Source organism: Chelmon rostratus, chromosome 23 (genome assembly GCF_017976325.1).
Source record: "Chelmon rostratus isolate fCheRos1 chromosome 23, fCheRos1.pri, whole genome shotgun sequence".
Taxonomy (NCBI): domain Eukaryota; kingdom Metazoa; phylum Chordata; class Actinopteri; order Chaetodontiformes; family Chaetodontidae; genus Chelmon; species Chelmon rostratus.
The window spans coordinates 12,978,363-13,003,000 of NC_055680.1; the positions used below are offsets into that span (position 1 = coordinate 12,978,363).

Sequence of the window (24,638 nt, forward strand, 5' to 3'; positions counted from 1 at the left end):
TAAAGGGAGACAAAACTCTAGCTGTCCTGGTTGTTATAAGATTAGTGTGAACAGTTCCTGTGGCTTACTGCTTCGTTTGCTCATTTTAATTTCCCTCTTTGATCCTTGATATAGAAGCTCACTCCACTAGTGTGTGGTCTCCTTGTGCTGATGAAGAACAGTCTTGACTGCAGCACACCAGAAGACTCACTCGGGCCAAGCGACAGTCTGGTCTACTTAAAACTAGAGCACACACCTGCATGGGCCCAGCAACACACACACCAGAGCCAGGAGCTTTTTACTAGGTCTGTGTGTGCGTGTGTGCGTGTGTGTGCATGTGTGCCTGTGTGTATGTGTGTGCGCATGCATGCAAGTGTTTGTATGAGAGATGACAGAGTTAATAAGACGATGAGTGTGAATTTTAAGTGTGAGTTTATAATCGATCCATTTGTGCTTTTGCAATAATCAAAAATATCTTGTCAATGTTTGTGTTTTATACTCGCTTGGTGTTAAAACAGGAGTATATAGTGTGTGTGTGTGTGTGTGTGTGTGTGTCCCATAGAGACATCCTGCTACAGGTGCTATCAAGATCTCAACTGGTGGTGTGCTATAAAGCCAAGGATTTGCTTCGTACAGCTCTGCACCTTTACAGACGAGACCTCAGCTGGAAACAAGGCACAGCCCACATACATAAATGCACATTTATGCATAGAAACACACACATGCAGTCATGGTGTGAAAATACAAACGCTCTTCAACAAAACAAAAACTCAGTACAGAGGAAAGTTTCTACTTCCATCCTTCACAAACAACAGCAGCTGTAGACGGCTTGAATTATGTTGATTACAGTGGATTTCAGTAATCACAGTGTGCTGTAATCTCCAAAAGTGTGTTTCTAATCTCTCATCAGTGAACATTACAGAGTACAGAATACTGCTCAATATCATAAAGAGCTGTCCTCTCTCTCCAGTGGCAGGCTGTCATATCCAGGACCCACAGGTGTCAGGGTGGCTACTGGATCCTGCAAATCCCTCCTCCTGTTTCCACGACCTTCTCAATAAGCACCTCAAAAGACCCTGTCCAACACCTGCCCTGGGTACCAAGAAGGTTAGTTAAGTGTGAGTTTTTGGATCCAAGTCCAAAATTTTCCCGTTAAGGCATGAGGTTCACCTCCAGAACAATTTCTTGTATCTGCAAGGGTTTCACTGTGTGGAAGGACAGCATGGTGGATGCAGGGATGCAGCTGTCTGTGCAGAGGTCACTCGATTGAGGGACAGACCTAATTACAATGGCTGGAATTTACATTCACAAATCTATCCTTGAAAGGATAGAGAGGGCTTTTAAGATAGTTTGTACTCTATGTAAACACAAAGTCCTGATACTTTTTCTGTTTGTCTGCCTCACTCTCAGGTTTCTCAGGTAATCTCAGGTCTCTGTTCGCTCTACCGGCTTAACATGGAGCTATGCTTTAAACTACAGGTTAGTTGATGTGCACACACATGCACATACGCCTGTACATACACATTTCCTGACCTGACAATTTGTGTGTGCAGAGCCAGGGGCTGTGGGAGTTGTACACACACATGGAGCTGAACATGATCTCTGTTCTAGCAGGTGAGGATCCACTTCCTCTTTAAATGTATTTATGCATTTATTTTTCTTTCAGCAGACACTGAGCACACATTTAGAAATACCACATAACATTTTTTGTGTTTTTTGACCCTGATGCAATGCATTCGTCATGAAGAAACGTATAGAATATAACCAAAATTAAGTGCAAACATATTTATATTAGACTGCATTAGAAACATACAGTATTGGCTGCTACTTCATTCATACTTGGACTTTGTTTAGGCTGTGACTAAGAGGCAATATCACAGTAATGACTAGAGCCGCCTATATTCAATTAACATTCAAATCAGGTTGGTAATAATAACTCTCCATTAGTAGTAAACATACCAATGACATTAGGTCCAGCAGATCAGTAAATACTTGTGTTGTTTCAGCTATGGAGAGCCATCACATTCATGTGGATAAAGACGCTCTTAGGAGAACTTCAGACCTGCTGGGGGTAAGGCAGAACATCAGACACTAAATGTTATGGCTAGTGTATTTTAAAGTTTTCATATTAGTGTTATGAACAAATAGAGCAGAACAGTTTGTCACAAGACAAGGTTTTCTTATGGCTGCTGGCAGAGTAGGCTCATTTATCTCTCACAGCCAGGAGTTATCAACATTTGTCTTATGGGTAATGTTAATTTCCCATCAGAGCACAACAATGGACCAGGAGCAGTGTACACAAATATAAATCCCACTCAGTGTGTTTAAAGATAGACAGTCAAGTAAGTTAATTTACCTCCATTTCACTGCCTTGTTTTAAGTGAAATACTGCAGCAGCACAGGGCTGAACAAGTCACAAACAACCTTGTTATTCCAGTTCATGTTTATGGTGATTTATGGGGTTTTTAGATAAAAGTGGGTCAGCGCTTTAGCGAGTATTCATGCCAGTATTCTTGGTGTGTCTTTTTAATTTTTCTTTTAATTTTGAAAAGCCGTGTGCGTAAGCTTATGTTGATACAATCACAATTTTCTACACTCGGAAAGCACAAAAAGGGTACCTCTCAAGGTCTGTCCTTATATTTCCAGTGGTTTCTTTCCAGAAATACACAATATCAGGAAAGACAGTGTATGGAAATACTCATTTTCAAACATTCTTCAGCTCACAGTCATATAGGCATTAGCATATAGCAAACTGGACATGGACCAGAATCATAAAACACAGTTATGAAATAAAAATCTTTACTTTTATCCTTGTTTTGAAGAGACAAATGTGTTGGAGCCCTGTGTAACAGCTTCCATGTGTTTCTATCAAACAGCCTTAATGAAAACGCTGCCGTGGAAAGTTAGTTTTAGCTAGCCTGCGTGTAGGTATGATGTTCAGGGTCAGCTCAGATTTGTACTGCATCACTCTTGGCTGATAGCATTTTCGACTGGCTGCCGAAGCACAGTGCAGTCGACAGCTGCTGTATTAATACAAATGGGACCAAGACAGTGGGAGGATATGAGAAACAGAAGGAAAAAAAGAACCTCAAGAGCCTGAGAAGGAAAGAAAAATAAAATTAGTCTTTTTCTTCTTCTGGGTAGGATTAGCGACGTGGTGGGTGGACATCCTCCGGGGACCTGTCCTGTTTACATGCAGATAAAAACCAATCCCGGAGACTACACTCAAGAGTGATAATAGACGCACAAAGACAGACGTACAGATGTTGTGGGCACATGCATGCCAAGGAATGCACACATGTTCCCAGTCAGTTTTGGAGGCAGATATAGAAGCAAACACACACTCTTAAACCCACTACAACTCTTGCAGGCGCCAGCAGGGGTGTTGTTGTGGAGAGGGAGTCTTTTGGTATCTTGCTGTGTTACTATAAATAGGACGGAGTCTGTCTTTTTCCTTCAAGAGGCTATGCTGCAGGAAGGAGCATCACTGTCTGCCTCTGCCAACACACACACACTGACGCACTGAAGTTTCTGCAGACTGCTGCAGAGTTACATGTGTGTGTGCGCGCGCTTGTGTTTTTGTGATACGTACCCGCGAGTGCAGCCACGCGTGTCCCCGCTCTGTCGTGTTGGATTTAGTTTCATCTGAGCTGTCGCGTTCACCTGTCTGAGCGCCAAACAGAGGATCCCTCCTGTTTGTCAGCCGGCGTGCTTACGAACACGCTCACACGCTCTTTTGTCTTTCCAGCCGGTGTAATTAAAATTCAGGTGGACAAACGCTCTGTCTGTGTTTCTCAGACATCACTAGTCACATATGATGCCTGCTGCAAACACCCATCACATCAGGCTCAAACTGAAAAGCACACATTTTGATGCAATGCAATAATTAATCCACAGTGTTGCTCTACGGTATTAGATTCCTGCCATACCCACTGTGTGTGTGTGTGTGTGTGTTTGTGTGTCAAACACAGCACTAAGGGGCTAGCATCCAATATTGATGAGGCAGTCTGGAGCTTGCTCTGGGCTAAGAGAGAGAGAGAGAGAAAAGTACACATTTTGGAATTTTGGTACATGTCTGGCAGCTCCTCCTCTGTTCCCTCTTTTCTTTCTCTTTTTATAGCTGTCTCCTCTCTCTCCATTGCTCTTTCTGCCATTGTCGCTCTGCCCATCACGCTGTCAAGTCCTGTCTGTTTAACAGTCTCACTCCTCTGACTGATGTCTGTTTGTTTCAAATGCCGTTTTCTATCAAGCTCCAGCCATGGCATCCCCCTCAGCGGCCCAGTCCTCACCTGTTCCTGCCATCCTTTTCTCATCTTTTCCTCTCACCTCCTTTTCCCGTCTGCCCTCTCAAGTATTTGCATCACATTTCAACTTTTTTTGAACCCATAACTCTCTATTTTTTCATTGCCCCTCCGACGTTCTCGAATCTGTCGCTCTTTGCCTCTTTCTGTTGCTTTTCTCTCTCTCATTTCATCACCCCAACCTCACCCTCTCCCCTTCCCTTTTGTTTTTCTATTCTTCTTGTTCTCCTCTTTTCCTGTCAAATTGTTAAGAAGTGTTTCTACTTCAGTCAGACTTATAATGAGCCGCTGGTGTGTGGTTGTCACCCCAGTCATAAAAAAACCCAAAATGCTCATGTTTAGGCTGAATATTGTATGAGCGGGAATTGTTATAACCCCTCATTATCTCTGTCTCGCTGGGACTCAGCCTCGCGGCCTTTCTCTTACATCCTCATATGTTTTTGTCAAGTGCCTCTACCTTTCACTCTCTGCCATCAGTCTTTCCTTCCCATGCTTCCTCCTCTTTTTTCCCATCCTGAGTGCCTCTTTATTCACTTCTCTCTTTCCTTTTTATCCTCTGTTATAGCCTCCCTTTTCTTTCTTTCTTTCTCTCTCTTCTCCATCATTCTTCGCTTCCTCTCTTGCTGAGTTTGTCGCGTTGCCTGTGTCGGCCATCCTGAGAAGCAAAGTTCATGCCGTATTTGACTGGATTATCACAGCAGTCATTAAACCCTGTCTGGCTCTCTGTGTGTTAAGTACTTAGTATGTGTGAGTGAATGCGTGTGTTTTTGTAGTTGATTGCATTTGTACGTTGTTGTATATGCATATGTGTGTGTTTGTGAGTGTGTGAAAGTTTTAGCTAATGGTACTTGTTCTTCATTTCTCTGTGTGTGATCCTAATGCGCTTGCTGTGTGACTGATGTGTGCATTAGACAGATTAACAGAGAGCTTTGCCTTTAGCCATTGAAAGGAAGGAAAAATGAGATAAGTTCTGCTGTCTTACACATATTAACACTTCTCTCCTCAAATAACCTCCCCTCATCACTGCAGGGTTCATAACCAGGTCTGGAAAATGTGCTTGATAATTTACTTACCTTGAAAAGTTTTTGGCAAGCTACCAGTCACCAGGCTGCAGAATTTAGGTATTCTGTCATCTTGGCATAAATAGACTGCTGTCTCCCAACATTTTAATTGACTTTATATCCGCTGAGTGATCGACCAGCTAATCTGGAAAAAGTCTGACAAAGATATGAAATACAATAATGGAATGAAATGCGCCTTACTCTTGATAAATAGCTCCTGGAGTGAAAGTTAACTATTCTCATCATATTATCATTATTCTTTTGACATTAATTAAAAAGATGAGACATAGAAAACAAGGAAATATTTCTCCTTCATTTTTGAAATAAAGCAACTACTGTTATGTAAAATGCCGACTGTCATTGATCTTGTAGCATTTCGCGTTTAAGCCCCTTGACTTTATGTTTCTATTAACACCTGCTTCGTGATTACTTACAGGAACAAATTTTCGACGCCTGTGGAAATCAGCCACCAATGTTGCATAACAATGATGATCTTTTTGATGTATGGGTCAGTTAGTGCTGATACTGCAGGAAATATTTGCTGTAAACTGCTTGTAAGTGAAGGACGTTTGGTGCCTGAAATATTAAGTAAATCCTGGTAAATTGGCTGAAGCAAACCTTGAAAAATATTTGGAACTTTTAATCTGTCTCTCTCCTTCCTCTCTCTCTCTCTGTCAGACAAAGATGAAGCAGCTGGAGCAGGAGGCCCACCGAGCAGCTGGACAAATATTCCTGATCACCAGCAACACTCAACTACGAACAGTGTGTACTTTTACGTGTGTTGTGTTCATGCATGTGTACGCTTTTGCTCATGTATGTTTTTGCACCTTCACCTGTAATTGTGTGTGTTCTATGTCTAATAATTACAAATGTGTGCGTGAAAATCCCTGAAAGTTGTTAAATCAGTATTGTGACAAGTTTCTTAAACAGAAAATGTGTGAAATTTCTGATGTTTATTGTCTTTATTGTGTCTGTGTGTGTGAATATATGTACTGTGTGCACACATGTTTTTTACGTGTGTGTTTTTCTGTGTTGTGTGTATGTTTGACTATCATGGATTTGTGGATATTGTGGATTTACTATGTTTTGAAGGTTCTGTTTGAGAAGCTGTGCCTCCACGAGCGCTGCGAGAACAAGAGACTCCCCAAGACCGTCAACAAACAACAGCAGTCAACATCAGAAGCTGCAGTACGGCACTCACAGACACATCACCATACACACACACACACACAGATACTGCATGTCAATTTCATCCTCTAATCTCTTTTAATCTAAGGAAACCAGCTCAGTCCTATTTGAAGTTTCAGTATGTGCACTGCCGCATTCATTCAGATGAGTCCAGGGCACTGGCGTTAATACACAAATAGACATGCACACTCCATTCATATATGGCACATTATTTGTTCTTAGTATTTGATAAACCACTGGCATGTACAGTAAGTACATAAAAATCAATAGTTTGATGGCATGTTGTCAGCTTATTCTGCAGATACTGTTTAAATCTGACATTGCAAAAGGACGACAGGGACAAAAAAATACATCATATTTGCTGCAAACAAAACAATGCAGTTACACCAGTGTGTTGGGTGTTTGTTCAAACTTGCCATTGAGCCAACAATTTCTTCTCATCTGTCTTTTTTTTTTTTTTTCCCCCAGTTGTTGCAGCTTCAGGACCTGCACCCTCTGCCAAAGATTATTCTAGAGTACAGACAGGTCAGTCATGCTCTCATCTGCTTTTTATTCATGTGCCATTATTGTCTTTTCTTATTTAAGTCTGAAGCAGAAGGGTCTCTTGCCATCATCTATTTTAGAGGAACAATGTTAAGCTCTGCCTTTTGATTGCTTCAATGCATATGCATAAGGTATGCAATAGTAGTCATATGAGTATCTCATACCTTTGGTTTACCAGTAACAACTATCTGCATTGTAACCCCCAGGTTCACAAAATCAAATCGACTTTTGTTGATGGGATTCTCTCATGCATGATGAACAAGGTGAGCACACAGTTGGTTTAAGGCAGTAACAGAGCAAAACAGTCAACGGAATACCTCAGATGCAAACTTGTTCACACGTTCACCAGACAAAACAAACAAGATCTTTCACAAGTGTGTTAACCCCCCTTTTTTGCTCACTCTCCGATATGGATTTTTCTAGGCTTTTCTCCTTAAGGCTGGAAAAAGTAAACCAAAAAGTGAAACCAATGGTTGTGAGAAGGCTGCAGGGTAGAATGACTCAAACAGATCCTGCAGCTTTTGTTTTTCTTTAATCAGTTTGGTTCTGTGTTAGCTCACAAAACCATCGTGTTCCTCTTCTGCTTCATTCACTGGTGTGAATGTCTCTATTATGATACTGATGTGCTCAGTACTACAACTGAGAACCACGGGTAGACTGTTCATACTTGGTCAGCGCAGGTACAAACCTGAAAAGGTGTGATTACACTGCCTCTGCAGCAGAGAGCACTCAAAGGCCTGAATGCTCTTGCTGCAGTAACGTAATGGTGAAACATCATTTATGGCCACTTCTGTCCTGAACTAGCAGCTAAAAGATGCAGTTCTGTGTCCGACTGTCCTTCCACACGGGCTTTGTTCGCCTCTGTATGGGTGCAGCAGCTTGTGTTTGTCAACCTGTGCTTACTCAATTCTTCAAATGAGTCTGTCTGGCTGTCTCTAGAGCTGCTTGGCTTCTGATGCTGGTGATTCATTTAGTGGTCTTTTGGACAGAGCAGGCCACAACACAATCCCAGCTCGAGGAGGGTGCTGTTGACAAAAAGAGACATGCATTTTTTACTCATTACTCAGATATCAAACAAACGGTGGTATTTTGGGTATGAGCATCGGTGGTGTTATATAATATTAAATCCAAACTACAGGTAGGTCTCTTAAAAAACAAAAACTGTGCCAAATAAATTTAGTCTAATATCACAATATTTAACATATCTCCCTGCTCTGCTATTAGCAAAATGCAACTAATTTATGTCATTCACGTATTTGCATAAAATCGTTTGTCATATGTGATTAATGTTGCCAGGCAAGACAGCCCTCCACATTATGTAGTCATGAAAAGTATAATCAAGCGTTTACAACTCAGCTCAACTCAAGAAATCTTTTTCTCAAAGTCAATTCATCTTCTGCTACCAGCTGAATATCAGCCACTGTTGACTGTAATTTCTCTCGTTTGTCAGGTTAATAAGTTTAGCTGCAACCAGATGTTGAGGTTGCATCACTTAACATTGGCTCTGAGAGCAGTGGTGTTGTTGCATGTCCTGCTTATTGCACCGACTGAACTGGCACTGCAGTGTACCAACAGCTTGTTCAGACTGTCTTATGGCACTGTTGATGCATGCCGGCCCAAAAGCAGATTCAGAGTGATGATGGCAATGAGGATCACAGCTGTTGTTTTCAAGCTGAATTTGGTAGGAATCCTCTATATGAAAGCATTAATGATCATGTAGCTGACTCATTGTAACATGTACTGTATATCATCAGATCAAAGTATTTCATTGATGTTGGAAAAATTATTAATTTTTGCCTCTAAATGTTGATGTTGTAAGATGTTAGACTTGTGTGTATCTGATTTATTCATATCTGACTCTCTCTCTTTTTATCTCCGTCTTTCTCAACAACACATCAGAACTACATTTCCTCTACGTGGTACCAGACAAGTGTGGTGACAGGGAGGATCTCAGCCAAGCACCCAGTAAGTATGACCTGCCTGCCGTCCCTACACACCCCCTCTACCTCAATTCTTTGTCTTTATGTCTTTGATTTTGAAACTAGTTATTAGGGTTGTTCGGTGGCTGCTACGGGCTCGAGCTGCAGAGTTCAGTTACTGGAGCTATCCATGGTGCTGAACTGCAGGCTGAACCTGTGGGTGCTGTTTACTATGCTGTTGGGCTCAGGTCATGAACCTGTGCATGCCTGCAATACCCAACAGGCCACATTAAAAGTACTATAATGGAAACAGAAGGATATGAGTGTATTTTTCAGTGAAAAATAGCTGAGTTACTGGCATGTATTGTGCATACAACTTCATTTTTACTCAGGCAGACAGCATGTTATTAGTGGCATCTGATAACACTGTGAGTAAACAAGAACCAGAATGTGTTTAGTTCAAAGTATCAATACTTGAATGTGGTGATCACACACACGTATCTTCTGCTTGTTAGATCATGATAAAACAGAAGGAGGCTGTCTGGATTTTCAGCAGGTCCTTTGTAACCTTTGTTTCTTATGTGACCTTCAAAAATCTCAATAGCAATGTTCTGCCCACTTTTTTCCTTTATTGTACCTGTTTCTTTTCTGCCAGTCTAAAATTCTTTCTTTCTTTCTTTCTTTCTACTCTTATCAAAGTGACGCTAGCTGCATAGTAATTAGAAAACAAACGGATGCACTACAATACTAGGTTCTTGCTTATAAATATAGTTGTTGAGATTTTGGAGTGTTATGTAACAACACACTGGGGTTTCTTTGGGAAGTCCAGAGGCGGGGGAGAAAAGGGAGTGTGTGTGTGTGTGTGTGTGTGTGTGTGTGTGTGTGTGTGTGTGTGTGTGTGTGTGTGTGTGTGTGTGTGTGTGTGTGTGTGTGTGTGTGTGTGTGTGCGTGCGCACACACATGTTTGGGCTTGTATTGCTGTCTTTGTGGGGACCAATTTCAACCATCATAATGAGGATATTTCTGCATTGTTGAGATTTGAAAAGTGAGATTTGGTTTTAAGGTCAAGTTTAGGAGTAGGTTTGGGTGAGGGTAAGGGTTTGGGTAAGAGAGAGAGAGATTTCAGTGTTGAAATAATCAGATTTGGGGCCTGGGTTTCCCTTGTCCGGTAAGAAAATCTCTTGTCCAACATATTTACAACTCTCTGTTCATGATGTCTGGTGAAAATAATTCACTTGAAGCGCAATTTGAATCCTTTTTTAGAAATGAGTCTGCATTGTTTTTAATGTATGTGTAGACTGTAGGTTAGACTATGCAATGAATGAAACAACTGTTTGAGCTTGCACTCGCAATGAATGCAGTTGCCTGCCGAAGCAAAACAGATCAGACAAGCAAACCTTCACAAGTAATTCCTGAAACCAGGATGTCATTTGTTACATAGCCTTGCTATCAATGTTTTTAAGCTCCGTGAACAGATAAAATTTGATAGACGGGACTTTGGAATCTTCCAGGACACATGGGCCGGCACCCTGGTTAGGGGGTATGTGTGTTAAGGGGTGTGTGTGATCTTGAGTGTGTTACAGAAAGTTGAGCCAGTGTAGTTTGTCAGCTTGGTTTAGAACTTGTACTCAACTAAGTGCATCTGTGCAATGTGGTGAAATAAGTTCGCTGTATTGCCCCTGTTAGTTACAGTCTTCATGCACTGGAACTAACTCCTCCACCATGGAGCTGGTTGCAATATTCCTTTCACTTACAGCCATGCTTGTTGTTGCTGTGCATAACAGTGTGACGTCATTGCATCAACAAGTTGAATGATTGCCATTATGATGATATGATTTTTTTTTATTTTATTGAAGATTAGACCAATATTATTGTGAATGATATGATATGACACACCCCCTAATTGGATGTAGTACACACAGTAGTCTGTGAAATGCAGACACAACTGAAGAATACATATATCAAAAACTTGTCAGCTTCTCTCTCTCTCTCTGTCTCTCTCTATCTCTCCCCCCTTTCCTCCCTCCCCTCAGTATGGGACAGACGGTCGATAGCTCATTTCAACATTACCCAGCTGTCAGGGTCCAGTGGTTTTGTCACTGAGTACTGCTTTGACAGACAGACACCCACATAATATTTGTGTATATATATGTGTGTGTATATATATATAGTTTTATATATGCATACACACATATGTATGTATATGTAAATCTGTGGAGACATTGAGCTTTTCTAATCTCACTGAGGGATTTGCAGCCGGTGTGAGCTACACATTGAATTGCACGTTGTGCTACTGAGTGATATATGGGACTGTTGGGCAGCCATGATTTAACACAGCTCTGTTTCCTCTGCTTGAATGCAGCTCTGGGATTCGGTTGAGCATCACATTATTTGTGTGGTTGCTTGCATCTGGTTGTTGGTTTGTAGCTGTACAGCTGTGTGTGGTATGTTTATATTGTCCTGTAATTGTTTTGTTTTAAATGCAAGTGATAAATAACACAAAGCTATCATTAGGTAAATGAGCTGATTCAGCTCCACGCTCACAGTTTGATTTGTAATAAATTTTAAAATGATTTGTTATGGAGTGTCTTGGTGGCCAAATGGTTAAGCCTGCTTTTGAACTGCTGAATAAGTGAGTCCCCTAAATACTTAAATATACTACGTGATGTGGTATAATATGTTTTTTGTGGTAGAGGCTGGAATGACGTCACTGCTTCTCCACTGCAGAATATACCAACTGCTTCTCTCATGTTGAAAATGAATTTGCATTTGTATCCAGTTTGTTTAACTTACACAATATCCTAAGAGGAAAAAAATAGCAGGTCATCAAAAATTTAAATAATTAGTAATTTCAGCCCTTAAGATATCCATCTTAACCATATGTACCATACATACCATATTATTTTGCTTAGAATAAACTTGTACTGCCTAGATCTCCATTATTAACCTTCAGCAAGGGATCCAACCATTTTGCAAGCAACCTCACATAGAGAATGGTTACAAAAACTAGAAATAAAGAAAAAAGTGATCCACAGAGGAATATGTGTGAGGCATAGTCTTAAAAATGTTCAGTTGGTCTGTGACAGAGCATGGAGAGAAACTCTGCTGCCTGATTGAATGGAACGAGAAGATCATTTTACCCTTATAGAACCAGGAGGGAGAACAGTCTAGAGCTTTTTCCTGCTTTTCCCTTATTATTATTCTAGCATATAGATGAAGCTCACTCATAATTATTCTCATCATAATGTGGAGTGGAATGTGCTGGTAGTCCATTGAAGACTCTCCCAGTGATCACTAACATGTCACATCCCGCTGCTTTGAAGTGAAAAAGCTGCAGTTTATAGTTTGGCGTTGAGGGCCAAAAAAGGGGGAGCTGTTCTGCCACTCACCACCCTGCACACACACATGCAGTTCATATACACACACATATTCAAATGAGGAGTGTTGCAGAGGGATTTAAGCTTTCATCTGTTGTGGGTTCAACTGAGGTGAAGCCAGACTGCAGTAACAAAGGGGTGCCCGAATTAAAGCAGGACATCCATAAACTGGTGCCGAGTTGAAAGTGTTGCAAGAAGTGAGTCTCGCTGCAGAGGGGAAGTGGGGCTTTTCTGCCTCATCTGCTTTTATATGCTGAAAGCGAAAATATGTGCAGTCTGCGATCCCCAGCTTCCCCGTCTCTTTGTACAGTGTTTCTCTTGGTCTCAGTCTATTTTCTCTCTCTCCTCCTTTGCTTTTAACTTGCTATTTTTCTTTCTCAATTTTAATCTCCACCTAACTCGTCTCCCTCCCCCCCTCGTTCTCCTTATCCCTTCATGTCTTCCTCATTCTCCCCCTCTCTACATGATGCTTTGTGTCTGGTCGTTCTTTTTCTCTTTCCTTCACATTAATAACCTTAATAGTGTAGCAGCGAAACCAAAGAGGACAAATAAGATCGAACTTCCTCTCTCTCTCCCTCCCTCCCTCTCTCTCTCTCTCTCTCTCTCTCTCTCCCTCTCTCTGTAGCACCAAAGAGCTGAAGCAACATTCAGATTACCGGGTGCCTGATGCAGTTCTCCATCCTATACTGTATCAGCTTCTCCCTCTCACTTTTCCTCTGCACCGTTCAGCTTGTACCTGAGTTCTTTATGGCGTTCAAAGATTTATACATTCATGCCTCCCACAGGTACATCAAGTTCCCTCACTCATCCAAAGACACAGGAAACAAATGGGAACCTGCTGTTCTATTGTCATTTTTGGGTCCATGTCAAACCATTCTTTTGTGGCGTTAAAGGCAAAGGTGCAGTGAGTTTGACTCCCTAAATGGTGACTTTTCTTCATCTTTTTCTCTCCATTTCTCTCTATGCTACACTCTGTTTTGTGTGCACTTCATCCCACAGAATGGCTCAAAATCTCTATAATCCTACTGCCGGATTTTAGCTGTGCACATTCACCCCTCTTATCATGATTTACTTACAATCGTATGGTGCAGTTTATACTCCATAGACAGATCGATTTTTGCTTTATTGCATTATTGATGTGAAGTTGTGTGTTTTGTCTTACGATTGTGCTGCTGTGTCTGTTCCCAAACCACCAGCTGTTTCCTGCAGGCCTTGTCAAACAGTTTAATGTCTGTTTAAGGCTACTCTGCATTTAGTCATTAACTGTTTTGCACTTACAGAAAGTTCTCCCAAGGCTGATCTAAGCACTTCACTGAAGTGTGTGTTTTCTGCTGACTCGCTGGCTGTGTTGAACACACTCTGTTGCATACACACAGACATGCACACACACTATACAGTTGCGCACACTTATTTTATTTACCGACATGCGAGATAGAAAGGGGAGCAGAGAAAGAGAGTAATTTGGATTTGTGTTATTGAAAGTGATCGGGAACTTCTCATTTTGATGTTATCTGCCTCCCTTTCTATGTTTATGTGTGAATGTGTTTGTCTTACTGACAAAATAATAGTACCAGTTAAAGAAAGTTAGTAAAGCAGCTAGAGGATATAATATTCATGAAAACAATTGGCTGCAGCACATAATCACTCATTCATTCATTTTTAATGTTTTTCCATTTGCTTTGAATGTTGTCCCAACACATACTGACAGTAACCTGACTTTATAATGATGCTGACATTTGGGTAAAAATCCCAGATGCTTCCTAGCTACATTAAATTGCCCTGGCCAGTGCTGTGCCCTGTCTGCCCCAGTATATCAACCAATCAGCCAGGGTCACTGTTAGATAAGCTGCTACCAGGAGCAATCTTGGAGTTCCCAGGCACAGCAAAGAATAATAGGGGCTGCTTCCATCCAGGGTCTCAGTGTCCTCTCTTTATCCACCTTACTCCAACTAATGGCTGTAGGTTTTGAGGCCATATGCCAATCTCTCTCTATCTCTGTTAGTCTTATGCTAAGCAGATGGATTTTTGCGGGCGTGTTTGTTTGTGGATTCAGCATAAGTGGAGATAATTTAGCAGTGTTTATATGTGAGTTCTGTGATGAGTCATTAAATTGGTGCGGTGTGATTGAATTACCCCACACCAGCACCGTGACTCAGTCATCCCCATCTGTTTAACAAGGCGGTACCCCTCTGAGACTTCCGTCCCATTCCTCTGTGGGACAGACTTACGTTTGTGAAAGCGTCAGGCAAATTTGCAGCGAGCCTATCATTCTATCTGCTTTTTTTGGGGGGGGCGTTTTCTTCACCTTTGTTAGACAGCAGAGGCAAACGAGAAACAGGGAGAGAGGGGGGTATGACATGCATTGGAATTGAACTACTGATGTTACGAAGGCCGTGCGTCCATGTTGCATGCACACTAACCATTCGGCCAACAAGGCACTCTAATCTGTTTGTATTTAGTGCCAGATGCACTAATGTAGCTGTGTGAACAATAATTGATCCCTCCAGTGTTAATACAATCAGTAAGTATACTGTATATTAAAAGCAGGCAAAGGGCTCCGTGATCAACAAACGGAGCAACTTTTTTAGCAAGGCGTCTGATGTCAGATAGCAGTGATGATAATGATGATACTATCAACTGGTTTTCCAGGTTTAGTTTAGTCAGCCATGAACAGAGTCTTTTAGTCAGTTTTGAAAAGAGCTGCTCACAGTAGCAGGTTGTTGCTTTGCAGCTCTGTGTACACTTGCATAACCCTGCCTTTTCATAATACATACTTCCAGTGATTGTTTAGATATCTAAATCTTACCTGCAAATTAAGTAACCTTAACCAAGCCATCATGAATATTTCAACCAATGCTAATGTGAAAAGATGAATGCCTGGGTGAACCGTGCTAACAGGTGCTTTGGCGACAAGTGTCATTGTAAGGCTGTGGAGGACCAACAGGAACCAATTGCAGGTTTATTATCAAGCCATTGCGAGCCTATATTAGGAGTGGAGAGGTGCATTAAAGAATACAAACACTGGGTTGTTATGGAGAATAAGGAGCAGTGCTGCTCACAGTGTCAGTGGTTCAAACACAGGAAACAAGCACATCTGCATGATTAAGTGGCCCATTCAGAGTCAATGAGCCCTGGAAAGAAAAACATAAGCATGTGTCTTGGTGTGTTTGATAGTCGACAACTTTTTTTTCCTGTTGTGTGTAAATGTGTTTGTATCTGACAGCGTAGGAAAATTTATGTTGTGTGCGTTTTTGTATGTGAACAAGAGGGATGATATGTGTCAGCTCTGTATATTTCACACGTTGGTGTAATTAGGGGAGGAACAACTTCACCCGCCGCCATTTAATGGAGCCCGTCCTGTACCTATGCCGATGTGTGTCTGTGCCCATCTGTGTGTGTGTGTGTGTGCGTGTGTTCATGCATTTTAATATGCCATACGCACCATGTGGCTGCTTGCTTGCTTGTCTGTGTTTGTTGCCTGTGAGTACCTGGAGTGTTTGTACTCCTGTATTTCTATATTTGTAAGAACCAGTTTGAGTTTTAGACATTTAATGGACAGAGTAAATGAAATAGAGGGGAAGTTTTGTGTTTGCATGTGTGAATGTGTTTATTTGTGTGTGTACTTGCTTGGACTCTTACCAGGCTCTCTCACTCTGACTCACGCAGTGTCCACTAATGAACTGGTTCTCCTTTCCTACTGACGCAGCAAGGGTGATAATGACTTAGACCACACACAGTGCAGGTGTTTTTGGCATTTTATTTCCGTGTTAGAAAGCATGTAGGTGTTGCCTCTGTATGTCCATATTGTGAGTGCTTGTGTGCATACAGCACATGTGTGCTGTGTTCGCTTGTCTGATCTGACATGTTGCTCCCAATGTGGTGAGTCCAGGAGGGGGTGCAGTAAATGTTTTGGTCCAGTGGGTGATGCCATCACCAGGAACATATTGATTATTGAGCAACATCAGTCTATAGTTACATGTCTGATCTCCATCTTTGCACATACAGAAGGGCCTCATGTAATTGCAGTGTGTCTGTTTGGGTAATATAGGTTAAATAGGTTCATTATTGATTATTAACCATGTTGTCAATGTGTGTATATGTTTGAGAATGTATAGATTCTCTGACCAGTGCTGTAGAGAATTATTGTGTCTGTTAAAGTATGCTCATGCATGAGTGTGTATGTTTTAAATTGCACAGTCAGCAGTGATGAGACCAAGCTGACCCAGACTATTTTATATTTCACAATTTTTCATTCATCCTCTCTCTCAAGCTGCTATGACGCATGTACAATAGTCTCCATCTGCTCTTTAATTCTTTGATTCTCTTTCTGCTCATCTTTTTCTCTTTCATCTCTTGATCCCCGTCCCTCTCTTTTCCCTGCCTTCCCATCTCTTTGATTGTCTTTCTCTTTTCACCTCTGCCCTTCTCTCCTTTCACATGCTCACATCTGACTTTCCCTTTAAAAACATCTGGAGGTTTTGATTGTATATCAAAACGCAGGACACCGCTCACTTTTGCATAACAATAATCAACAAAAGCTATTAGCAATAATCAGATGGTTGGCTGTTCTGTTTTTTGTGTGTCTTTCTTGCAATACACAGTGAATGTATTTTTGTGTGTATGCAAGGACTGACATTGTGTGTGTGTGTGTGTGTGTGTGTGTGTGTGTGTGTGTGTGTGTGTGTGTGTGTGTGTGTGTACACTGATTTATGCTGTCGTCACTGCAAACCTGTGCATGATGGGAAAGCTGAGCATTCGCATCTGACACACTGAATAACCTGTCACATCACAGGGCAACACACACATCGGACACGCATGCATTTGTAATTATGTGCATCTTTTCTCACTCATTACGCCTCAAATACACACTGCAGGTCACACATCCCATGTACAGTAACTGAATCTGTTTGAGTGTGAATGTGTGTGTGTGTGTGTGTGTGTATGTGTGTGTGTGTGAGAGAGTGAGAGAGAAAGCTTGTGATTGGTGCCTGGTCCCTGATGTATTCTTTCCACTGTCCACACCCTGCCACTGCAGTCCTGTCTTTTCATCTCTCTCTCTCTCTCTCTCTCCTCCTCTCTGTCCCCCTCTCCCTCCCTCTGGTAAATAATGAATGAGTGGTGAAAGTAGAGAGTTGTTTTCTGTCTCTGGATCACACATAACCATGGACACTCACTGTGGGGTCAAACCAACCACATGTACGTTTAGATTCTGACCATGATGGGGAAACTCTGAGTTTTTTCATGTGTCTGTGTGTATTTCTATGCCCTTTGCCTGCCCTCTTCTCCTTATTGACCAGTGTTGTGTGTGTATCTGTGTGTGTCTGTGTCCACACTGATCGATTTGTCCTGTATGTCCTTGATAATAAGCATTAAAATCCTCCGTATATGCACACGCACCTTGTTTGAGTGTGCATGTGTGTTTGAAAGGATGGATACAGTGGGATTAACAGGGATTAAAATGGAACTGCTGAGTTTCAACCATCTTTTTTCTTCCCTCCATCAAACAGTGTGTGTGCGTGCTGGTATGCCTTATCACTTTGCCCGTTTTTCCTCCTTCAGGCAGAAAAAACTGCATAACGTGTAATTTTGTATGTGTGTGCGCATCTATATCAGCAACGTCTTAGATTACTCAGTGGGTCGATGCAGGGTGGGCCAGGAGCCCAGTGAGCATCAGGCTGTTCCTATTTTAAGATGTGTGTCTGAAAACTGGCTGGAGTCTCAGGACGGCTCTCTGTTTTTCTTAATCTCAGCCAAGCAAAACAGCCTTTGCCATAGAAATGCTACACAGGGTTTCTGCAGGGCATGTGTGCATGTGTATGTATATATATATATATATATGTGTGTGTGTGTGTGTGTGTGTGTGTGTGTGTGTGCGTGTGCATGTGCATGTCTTTCAATGATTTTTTTTCCAGTTTACAGGAATTTGACAAATTCGCTGTTTTAAAGAGGGATTGTGTGGGAATGTTCCAACAAGGGATGTCAGTTTCGGTTCATTTTGCTTTCGATAGCCCGGCAGCTTTTAATTGGTACCTAGCCGCTTCATTTTGCACTGAGGAGTATGGACTGCATCTCCCAGTCAGTCATGTCCTTACCAAAGGGGAGACATTCCGGTGAAATATTATCTGTGTTTATGGACCCTATTTTCCAATGTTTTTGTGTCTAATTGAAAAAACAGTTTTTGAAGTTTATCCAGTATTGAGCCAACATGCTGCAGCAGCAGTGGCGACACAGACTGCAGTGTAATCCCTCCTGGCGTTTGCTCATCATCAATGTGCTTCCACTGAAACTGCTCGGTTTTACCACTGACAGGTAGATTATTACAGAATACATTGGTATTCTAAGTATCTGACACTATTATGAAGAGGTTTCCTACAGAGACAGACAGCTGCCATATTGCTCCTGCCAAAGCCACCAGACTCATTTTACTGAAACAGCTATTTTATCATTTTAAAACACACTTCATTCTGTATTCTTGGTGGTTAACCGATTAACAGTTAACCATGGTCCAAACTTTATGTTTCATTTAAAACTCAAATTTATTGCCTCAGACGGCAGTTTGTTGCTGCTTCTTTCAAGAGGCAAGTCGGGGAAAGCAACATCAACCAAGTAGCAACACACATCGTAGGTCATGGGAGTGAGACATTAATTGAATATTTGATGTGACCAACATTGAAAACCATGGCTGCAGAGGTCCATAAGTTAAAAGTATTATATGTTTGCAACTTTATAAATTTCCATTGGGTCACAGCAGCAGCAAGATTAAAACAGTACATTAAAAACTATTACATCATACACATGGAAGCAGTAGGGCTGTCGGTTTTGCACAAAATCAAGCTTGAACAAATGGGAAGCAGCATAATATGTTAAAATGAATTTGAATACAATCCATGTAGCCTAATCCTAAACTACGTTATAGAACTGACACTTTCACCATGTTCGAATAGTAGTTTGAGTTGCAAATAAAAACTGACAGCACTAGAAAAAGTAATAAAATATACTTTGAAGACAATTCAAGAAATGAAGATTCAGTAAAGTCATTTTTAGGGTTATGAAAACATTTGCAGCCAACAATTTCCTGTCAGTACATAAGTGGATGTCACCTCCGTCTCTTCTTCTGTCCCTTTATTATAGCCTCACAGGAGCATGCTGGGAGTGGCTGCAGATATATACAGCTCACATGTTTGCCTTATATAGAGCTATATTTATTTATTTAAGTTTCAACACAGTAGGAAATAATTTATCTGTGCAAAACACTACCACAGACTTCCATAGAGTAAAGAGATACTGTTACAGTACAGCTATCTATAACTTCACGCTGTACAGGGCAATAGTTAACCTCCAGGCTCACAAAATGTGTGTTCTCCTGATTTAGAACTTCCAGGCTCTGCCGAGGCAGCCCCTTCAAATCACCAGGAAGCAGTGCATCCAAGGTAGGGTGCTCACGTACCCGTTAACACACACTCACCAAAAAAAAAAAAACATCCGCACATTTTACAGAACGAGACAGTGATAGATGTCGAAGTGTGTGTGTGTGTGTGTGTGAGAGAGAGAGAGACAGAGAGAGAGAGGGAGACATCTCTCAGGGCACACAAAATATGATGAGCAGGGAGCTTGTAAAGAGGGTTTATGAGGATGATAAAAGTCTGCAGCAGCAGCAAAGGACTGGACACTAAAGAGTGTCAAAAGTGTTTCCTCCTTATTTGTGTTTATTTGATAGTGTGTTTTTGTGCTGCATTCGTTTCAGTTTAGGATGGATTGCACAGTATAGCTATAATATAGCTGTAACATCACTTTTGATATGCATAATGAAAGATCAGATAAAAACTCTTTTTAGACACTGAAAACTGTATTAAAAAGGATTAAGTGAGACAACTTGTGTTTTAAAATGAAGTTGTTCCTCTGACAGTGAATTAACAAAAGCAAACGGGACGTGCCAGGGTTCATGTGAGAGTGGCTCTTGTATAACATGTACCCTGTTACAGAGCTGGTTGAATCATCTGAGAAAATGAACAGCTGTGCTTAATCGCTCATGTATGCAACATCAAGTAGCAAGCCCATCTTTCGCTTGTCATTTAGCATCTCTGTTTACTTTCATGTGAGTTACTCTTCCCCAAGATAGCTTGAGAACATTATCCATATGGAGCCAAGCCTCAAGTTGTCCATTTTCGATGTGATTATTTTCCCATCACTCACTTCTGTTCTCGCTACCCATCTTCTTTTCATCCCCTCTCCTTTGGAGGAAGTTTTAATTACCTCGTCTTGCCCTAGTAGCACACAGTCATCATTTGCTAAAAACTGCCACACCGACACTTTGGGAGAACAGCCTGACTCCTCATTTTATGGGACAGTTGCTTTGGAGCTCCACAGTAATTATAACGCGATTGTAATTCATGACAGAATTTGGCTGAAGTAACACACTCAGCCTTGACTGCACTCTGTTTTCCTTATAGTTAGTGAGCTGTTCAGTCAAGCCATATCTGAGCAAGGTGTTAACACTTCTCTGCATTTCACATAAATTAAATTTGAGATTGATTAAAGATTTACTTTACATAGTGCCTATTTCACTTTGTTTGTTTAAAGAAGATGAATTGCTTGATTTTGCTTAGATTTCCCCTTATCCATACACCTAACTCTTGCCATCCAACTATGATATCATGGGTTTGTGGCTGTCATTGCCCAGGCACCACTTGACAAATGATCAACTTCTTAATTAAGAAACATTGGTCATGGTTTTTGTGAGCTCATCGCATGCCTGGAGAGCTTCAGTTTAATACTTGTCTGCTCAAGGAGTACCGGATTAGCTGGCTGACAGTGTGGCAAAAACAAAATTTCTCCATTTGCAGATGAATTAAACATCAAAACAAGTCTATCCATCTGTTGGCATGGCCAGGCCACATCGCCTCTGCTGTCAGTCACAGCCAGCGGGGCCTCACTCAGCTTTACAGCTCTATTTCAGTCCCTTGCTCTCTCAGTGTTTCTTTCTCTCTCTTCCACTGTTTTGAGCGATCCATAGGTGCTAACATCAGCACCTCTGCTCCTCACTCGCTCACATTCCCAAAGCTCCTTGTCATCATATCCTCTTCTCTCTCTGTCCCTGCTACATCTTTCATATCATCCCTTTTCCCTTCATCAGTGTCTTGAGGTGAGAGGTGAAGCCCTCATCACAGCTGAATACAGTGCCCCCAGTTTGTATGCGAATATATATGTGTGTGTGTGTGTGTGTGTGTGTGTGTGTGTGTGTGTGTGTGTGTGTGTGAGGCCACATTTTCAGTGTCAGCATGTATGTGTTTGTGTGTGTGCCCATGCTGCTGTCGTGGTCTTTTCATCATGCTGACGTGGAATGTGACGGTTACCCATCATATCTGCTTCACTAAGGTCAGCACTTCAGTCCAGCTACTCACAGCAGAGAGTGCAGTGATAAATTGATCCTGATTGGATTCTGATTTGCCTCTAGATTGGGCGTTGCGGCTTCATAACTTAACTCCTCATTAAGTCAGATGTCAGTGTCAGGTGCTCTTTATTGCTCCCAGTCGCTCACTGCCTGTGTTTCTGAGTCTCTCTGTGTGGCTCTCTCTGTCATGTACACACACAAATACACACACAGGATATTATAAATTACTGTGTTATGCTGCACATCTGGTCAATAAATGTGTTCCATTTGTCCATATGTTGCTAGATGACATGCGCTGCTTATTTATAGAAGGTCAATTTCATTTAAGTTCGGTCTAGCATGGACCTAACCAGCGAGAACATGACACTGACAAGCAAGTGTGTGTATGATTTCCAGTGTATTGTAACACATGGCACACGTTGCTTTTCTCATCTAAATACTGTGTATTTTTATTTTAATAATGTATAACTATCTTGTAACCCAAGAGAATAAATCATCTAGATTTAAGGATATTTTATTTCAACAGTATTTTTTACCTTTTTATTATTTTTTGTTAAGTGTGTTTTAACTATAGATTTAATTTTATTATCAAAACTAAACCTAAATGACGAAAGAAAATACCATGAATATACTATCATGAGAAGATTAATTAAGGAGATTAAGATTAATTAAAGATTAAGGAGTTGTAATAGTTGTAAATGTTGATTTGTCTTGAAATGTGTGGGGTCTTTTTACATTACATTTTTTTGGCCTCATCCAGATTGCGCAAATAATTAAATCTGATGACACTTTTGTTCCTGGAAAACAGGCTCTAGTTTTCTTTTAACAAAGCAAATAGTCAGAATTGAAAGTCACCAACAGGTTACAAGAGTCTATTATAACATAGTTTGTTCATTTAAAGTGGCGTGCACTTTGCAGTGAAGGGATGTTTTGCTGAGGTGTTCCTCAGGGGTCTGTGTTTGGGTCCCACAGGAAAGGAGGAGGAGGTGGTGAGCGTTCATCCTCGGGCAATGTTCATTCCTCAGGAAGGATGGACTTTTCTAGCTGCAGGTAGGAGGATAAGTAATCTCACAGCATTGTTTTTTTTTGTCCCCGTCCCCCACCACCACCTGAAATATTTGAGAGAACCTTCATTGAGAACCTTTTTCTTTTTGTATTTCTTCAGATCTTTCAGAGGAGGTCTATTGTTCATTTTGGGAGTCAGCTGTTAATTTTTACTGAGCCTTCTTTTTATGTATTGTTTGACTTGCTGTCATCAGTCGTGGTTAAAATATTTGTTTAAAACAGTTACAGCAACAACAAGCGAATGTCACCTCACAGACTTCTGCACATGTTTTGACACAAATTAATTTCACTCTCGATTCAGCAGCAATTAGCTGCTCGGGCATGTGATTGCATTCAGTGTTGACCCAGCCACAAACTAAAGCTGAGGTAGTGGAAATGTTCCTGATCTGTAGTTACAACAACATTAGTTCCGATTTTCATGGTTCAGCCTTGCGGAAAAAGTGTGTGAGCATCTGTTTTAACAGCAGCACATGTGAAAAGTGGAAATGTGAGTCCAATGTGAGACTAATTCAACAAGTCTCTGAGACTTCTCCAGTTCCCGTACTGATGTATTTTTTGCATGTGCAGTCTCAAATCTGCATTCACATTGTCCCTCTGCTACATTTGTCTTTCCAAGTTTGCACCCGTAACTTTAAAAAAAGAAACAAAAACTCTGACACAGCCTCAGCTGGCATCATAAGGTCACTTCAGGGTGTACCGCTGGTCTACGCTGTGCACACTGACGGTAGAGTTGGAACACTGTCAGCCTGGGAGAGCTTTGTGGGGAACGGCGGGTGTCTGCTGGCCCTGACAGTGTGTCGCACACTTACATAACCAGACAGATAAACCAGGGTTAGCAGGAGGACAGCAGCAGGAGAAGAGCCAGGATCCCACATATACACACACAACATTACAGGGATTCACACACACACACACACATGCACTCAGGCCAGGTTGCCATGGAAACAGCCCCTCCTAGGGAGCCCTCGCACAGTCACCCCCTTTATGTCCTACAATGTCCTTCCCAAACTGGAACAACTGCTCTGTGTGTGTCAACTTCTACAACTTTCCAGTGTCCCTACAAAAATTTCAACTAAGAGGCACGTCAAAAGGTATTATGCATCTAAATATTATTTCCCTGCCCGTGAAAACATTTTGCGTGTGTGTGAGATGTAGATTTTGTCTCGAGCGTGTGCTGTATTTATTTATCGATCGCAGCCTCAGAAGAATTCAAATCCTGGCTTAGTAAAAAAATGCGTAGCTATGAAGTCTGTTTTATTAAAGATAAAACTATTCTTTGTAGTACATTTTGAACATCCTCCCGATCCTCAAACAACCTGCCTGTGCCTGATGTGTGTGTTTTTGTTTGCAATTGTCTGCTCAGTTATTTTCTATTGGCAGATGTCTGCTGGGTTGTGGGGGCTGTAGCAGAGAGAGGAAAAAGAGAAGCTGGCCAAAATGAGAACAAAGCTAGGCCTAATTCCCTCATCAGCCCTGTTAGTTTTAGTTCAGTTTTTCAATTTTGTTTATCTTTCAAACCTTAGTCCATAATAGAAAAAGACATATTTGGGAAAACGTATTCAGTCATCATGTGCAGTATTCGTGAAGAGTGACATGTGGTATCAGTGGTGTGCATATTAAAATAACAAGATTTTTATTGCAAAATAATGTGAGTGTTTACTGTACTAAAGCACTACTTTGACAAATATCAGCTAACATGTTAATTCGACCATCAAACTGGATGATGCTGTTAACAAAAGGTGAAGGTATCCCAAAATGTTAACAGCAGCTGCATAACAGGCTTTGCCATCATGATAACAGTGATTTAGGCTTAC

At 41.3% G+C, this 24,638-nt stretch overlaps 1 protein-coding gene across 1 annotated transcript in view; it reads left to right on the forward strand.

The window, feature by feature from the left end:
* poln (polymerase (DNA directed) nu) overlaps positions 1-24,638 on the forward strand; it is a 44,096-nt gene that overhangs the window by 330 nt on the left and 19,128 nt on the right. The window contains exons 2-14 of the mRNA XM_041965719.1: positions 115-284; positions 542-654; positions 950-1,086; positions 1,390-1,458; positions 1,533-1,593; positions 1,986-2,050; positions 6,020-6,103; positions 6,434-6,529; positions 6,998-7,054; positions 7,279-7,335; positions 8,972-9,037; positions 19,741-19,798; positions 22,732-22,809. Coding sequence (XP_041821653.1) covers positions 115-284; positions 542-654; positions 950-1,086; positions 1,390-1,458; positions 1,533-1,593; positions 1,986-2,050; positions 6,020-6,103; positions 6,434-6,529; positions 6,998-7,054; positions 7,279-7,335; positions 8,972-9,037; positions 19,741-19,798; positions 22,732-22,809 — 1,111 coding nt within the window. The remainder of the gene's footprint in view (positions 1-114; positions 285-541; positions 655-949; positions 1,087-1,389; positions 1,459-1,532; positions 1,594-1,985; positions 2,051-6,019; positions 6,104-6,433; positions 6,530-6,997; positions 7,055-7,278; positions 7,336-8,971; positions 9,038-19,740; positions 19,799-22,731; positions 22,810-24,638) is intronic.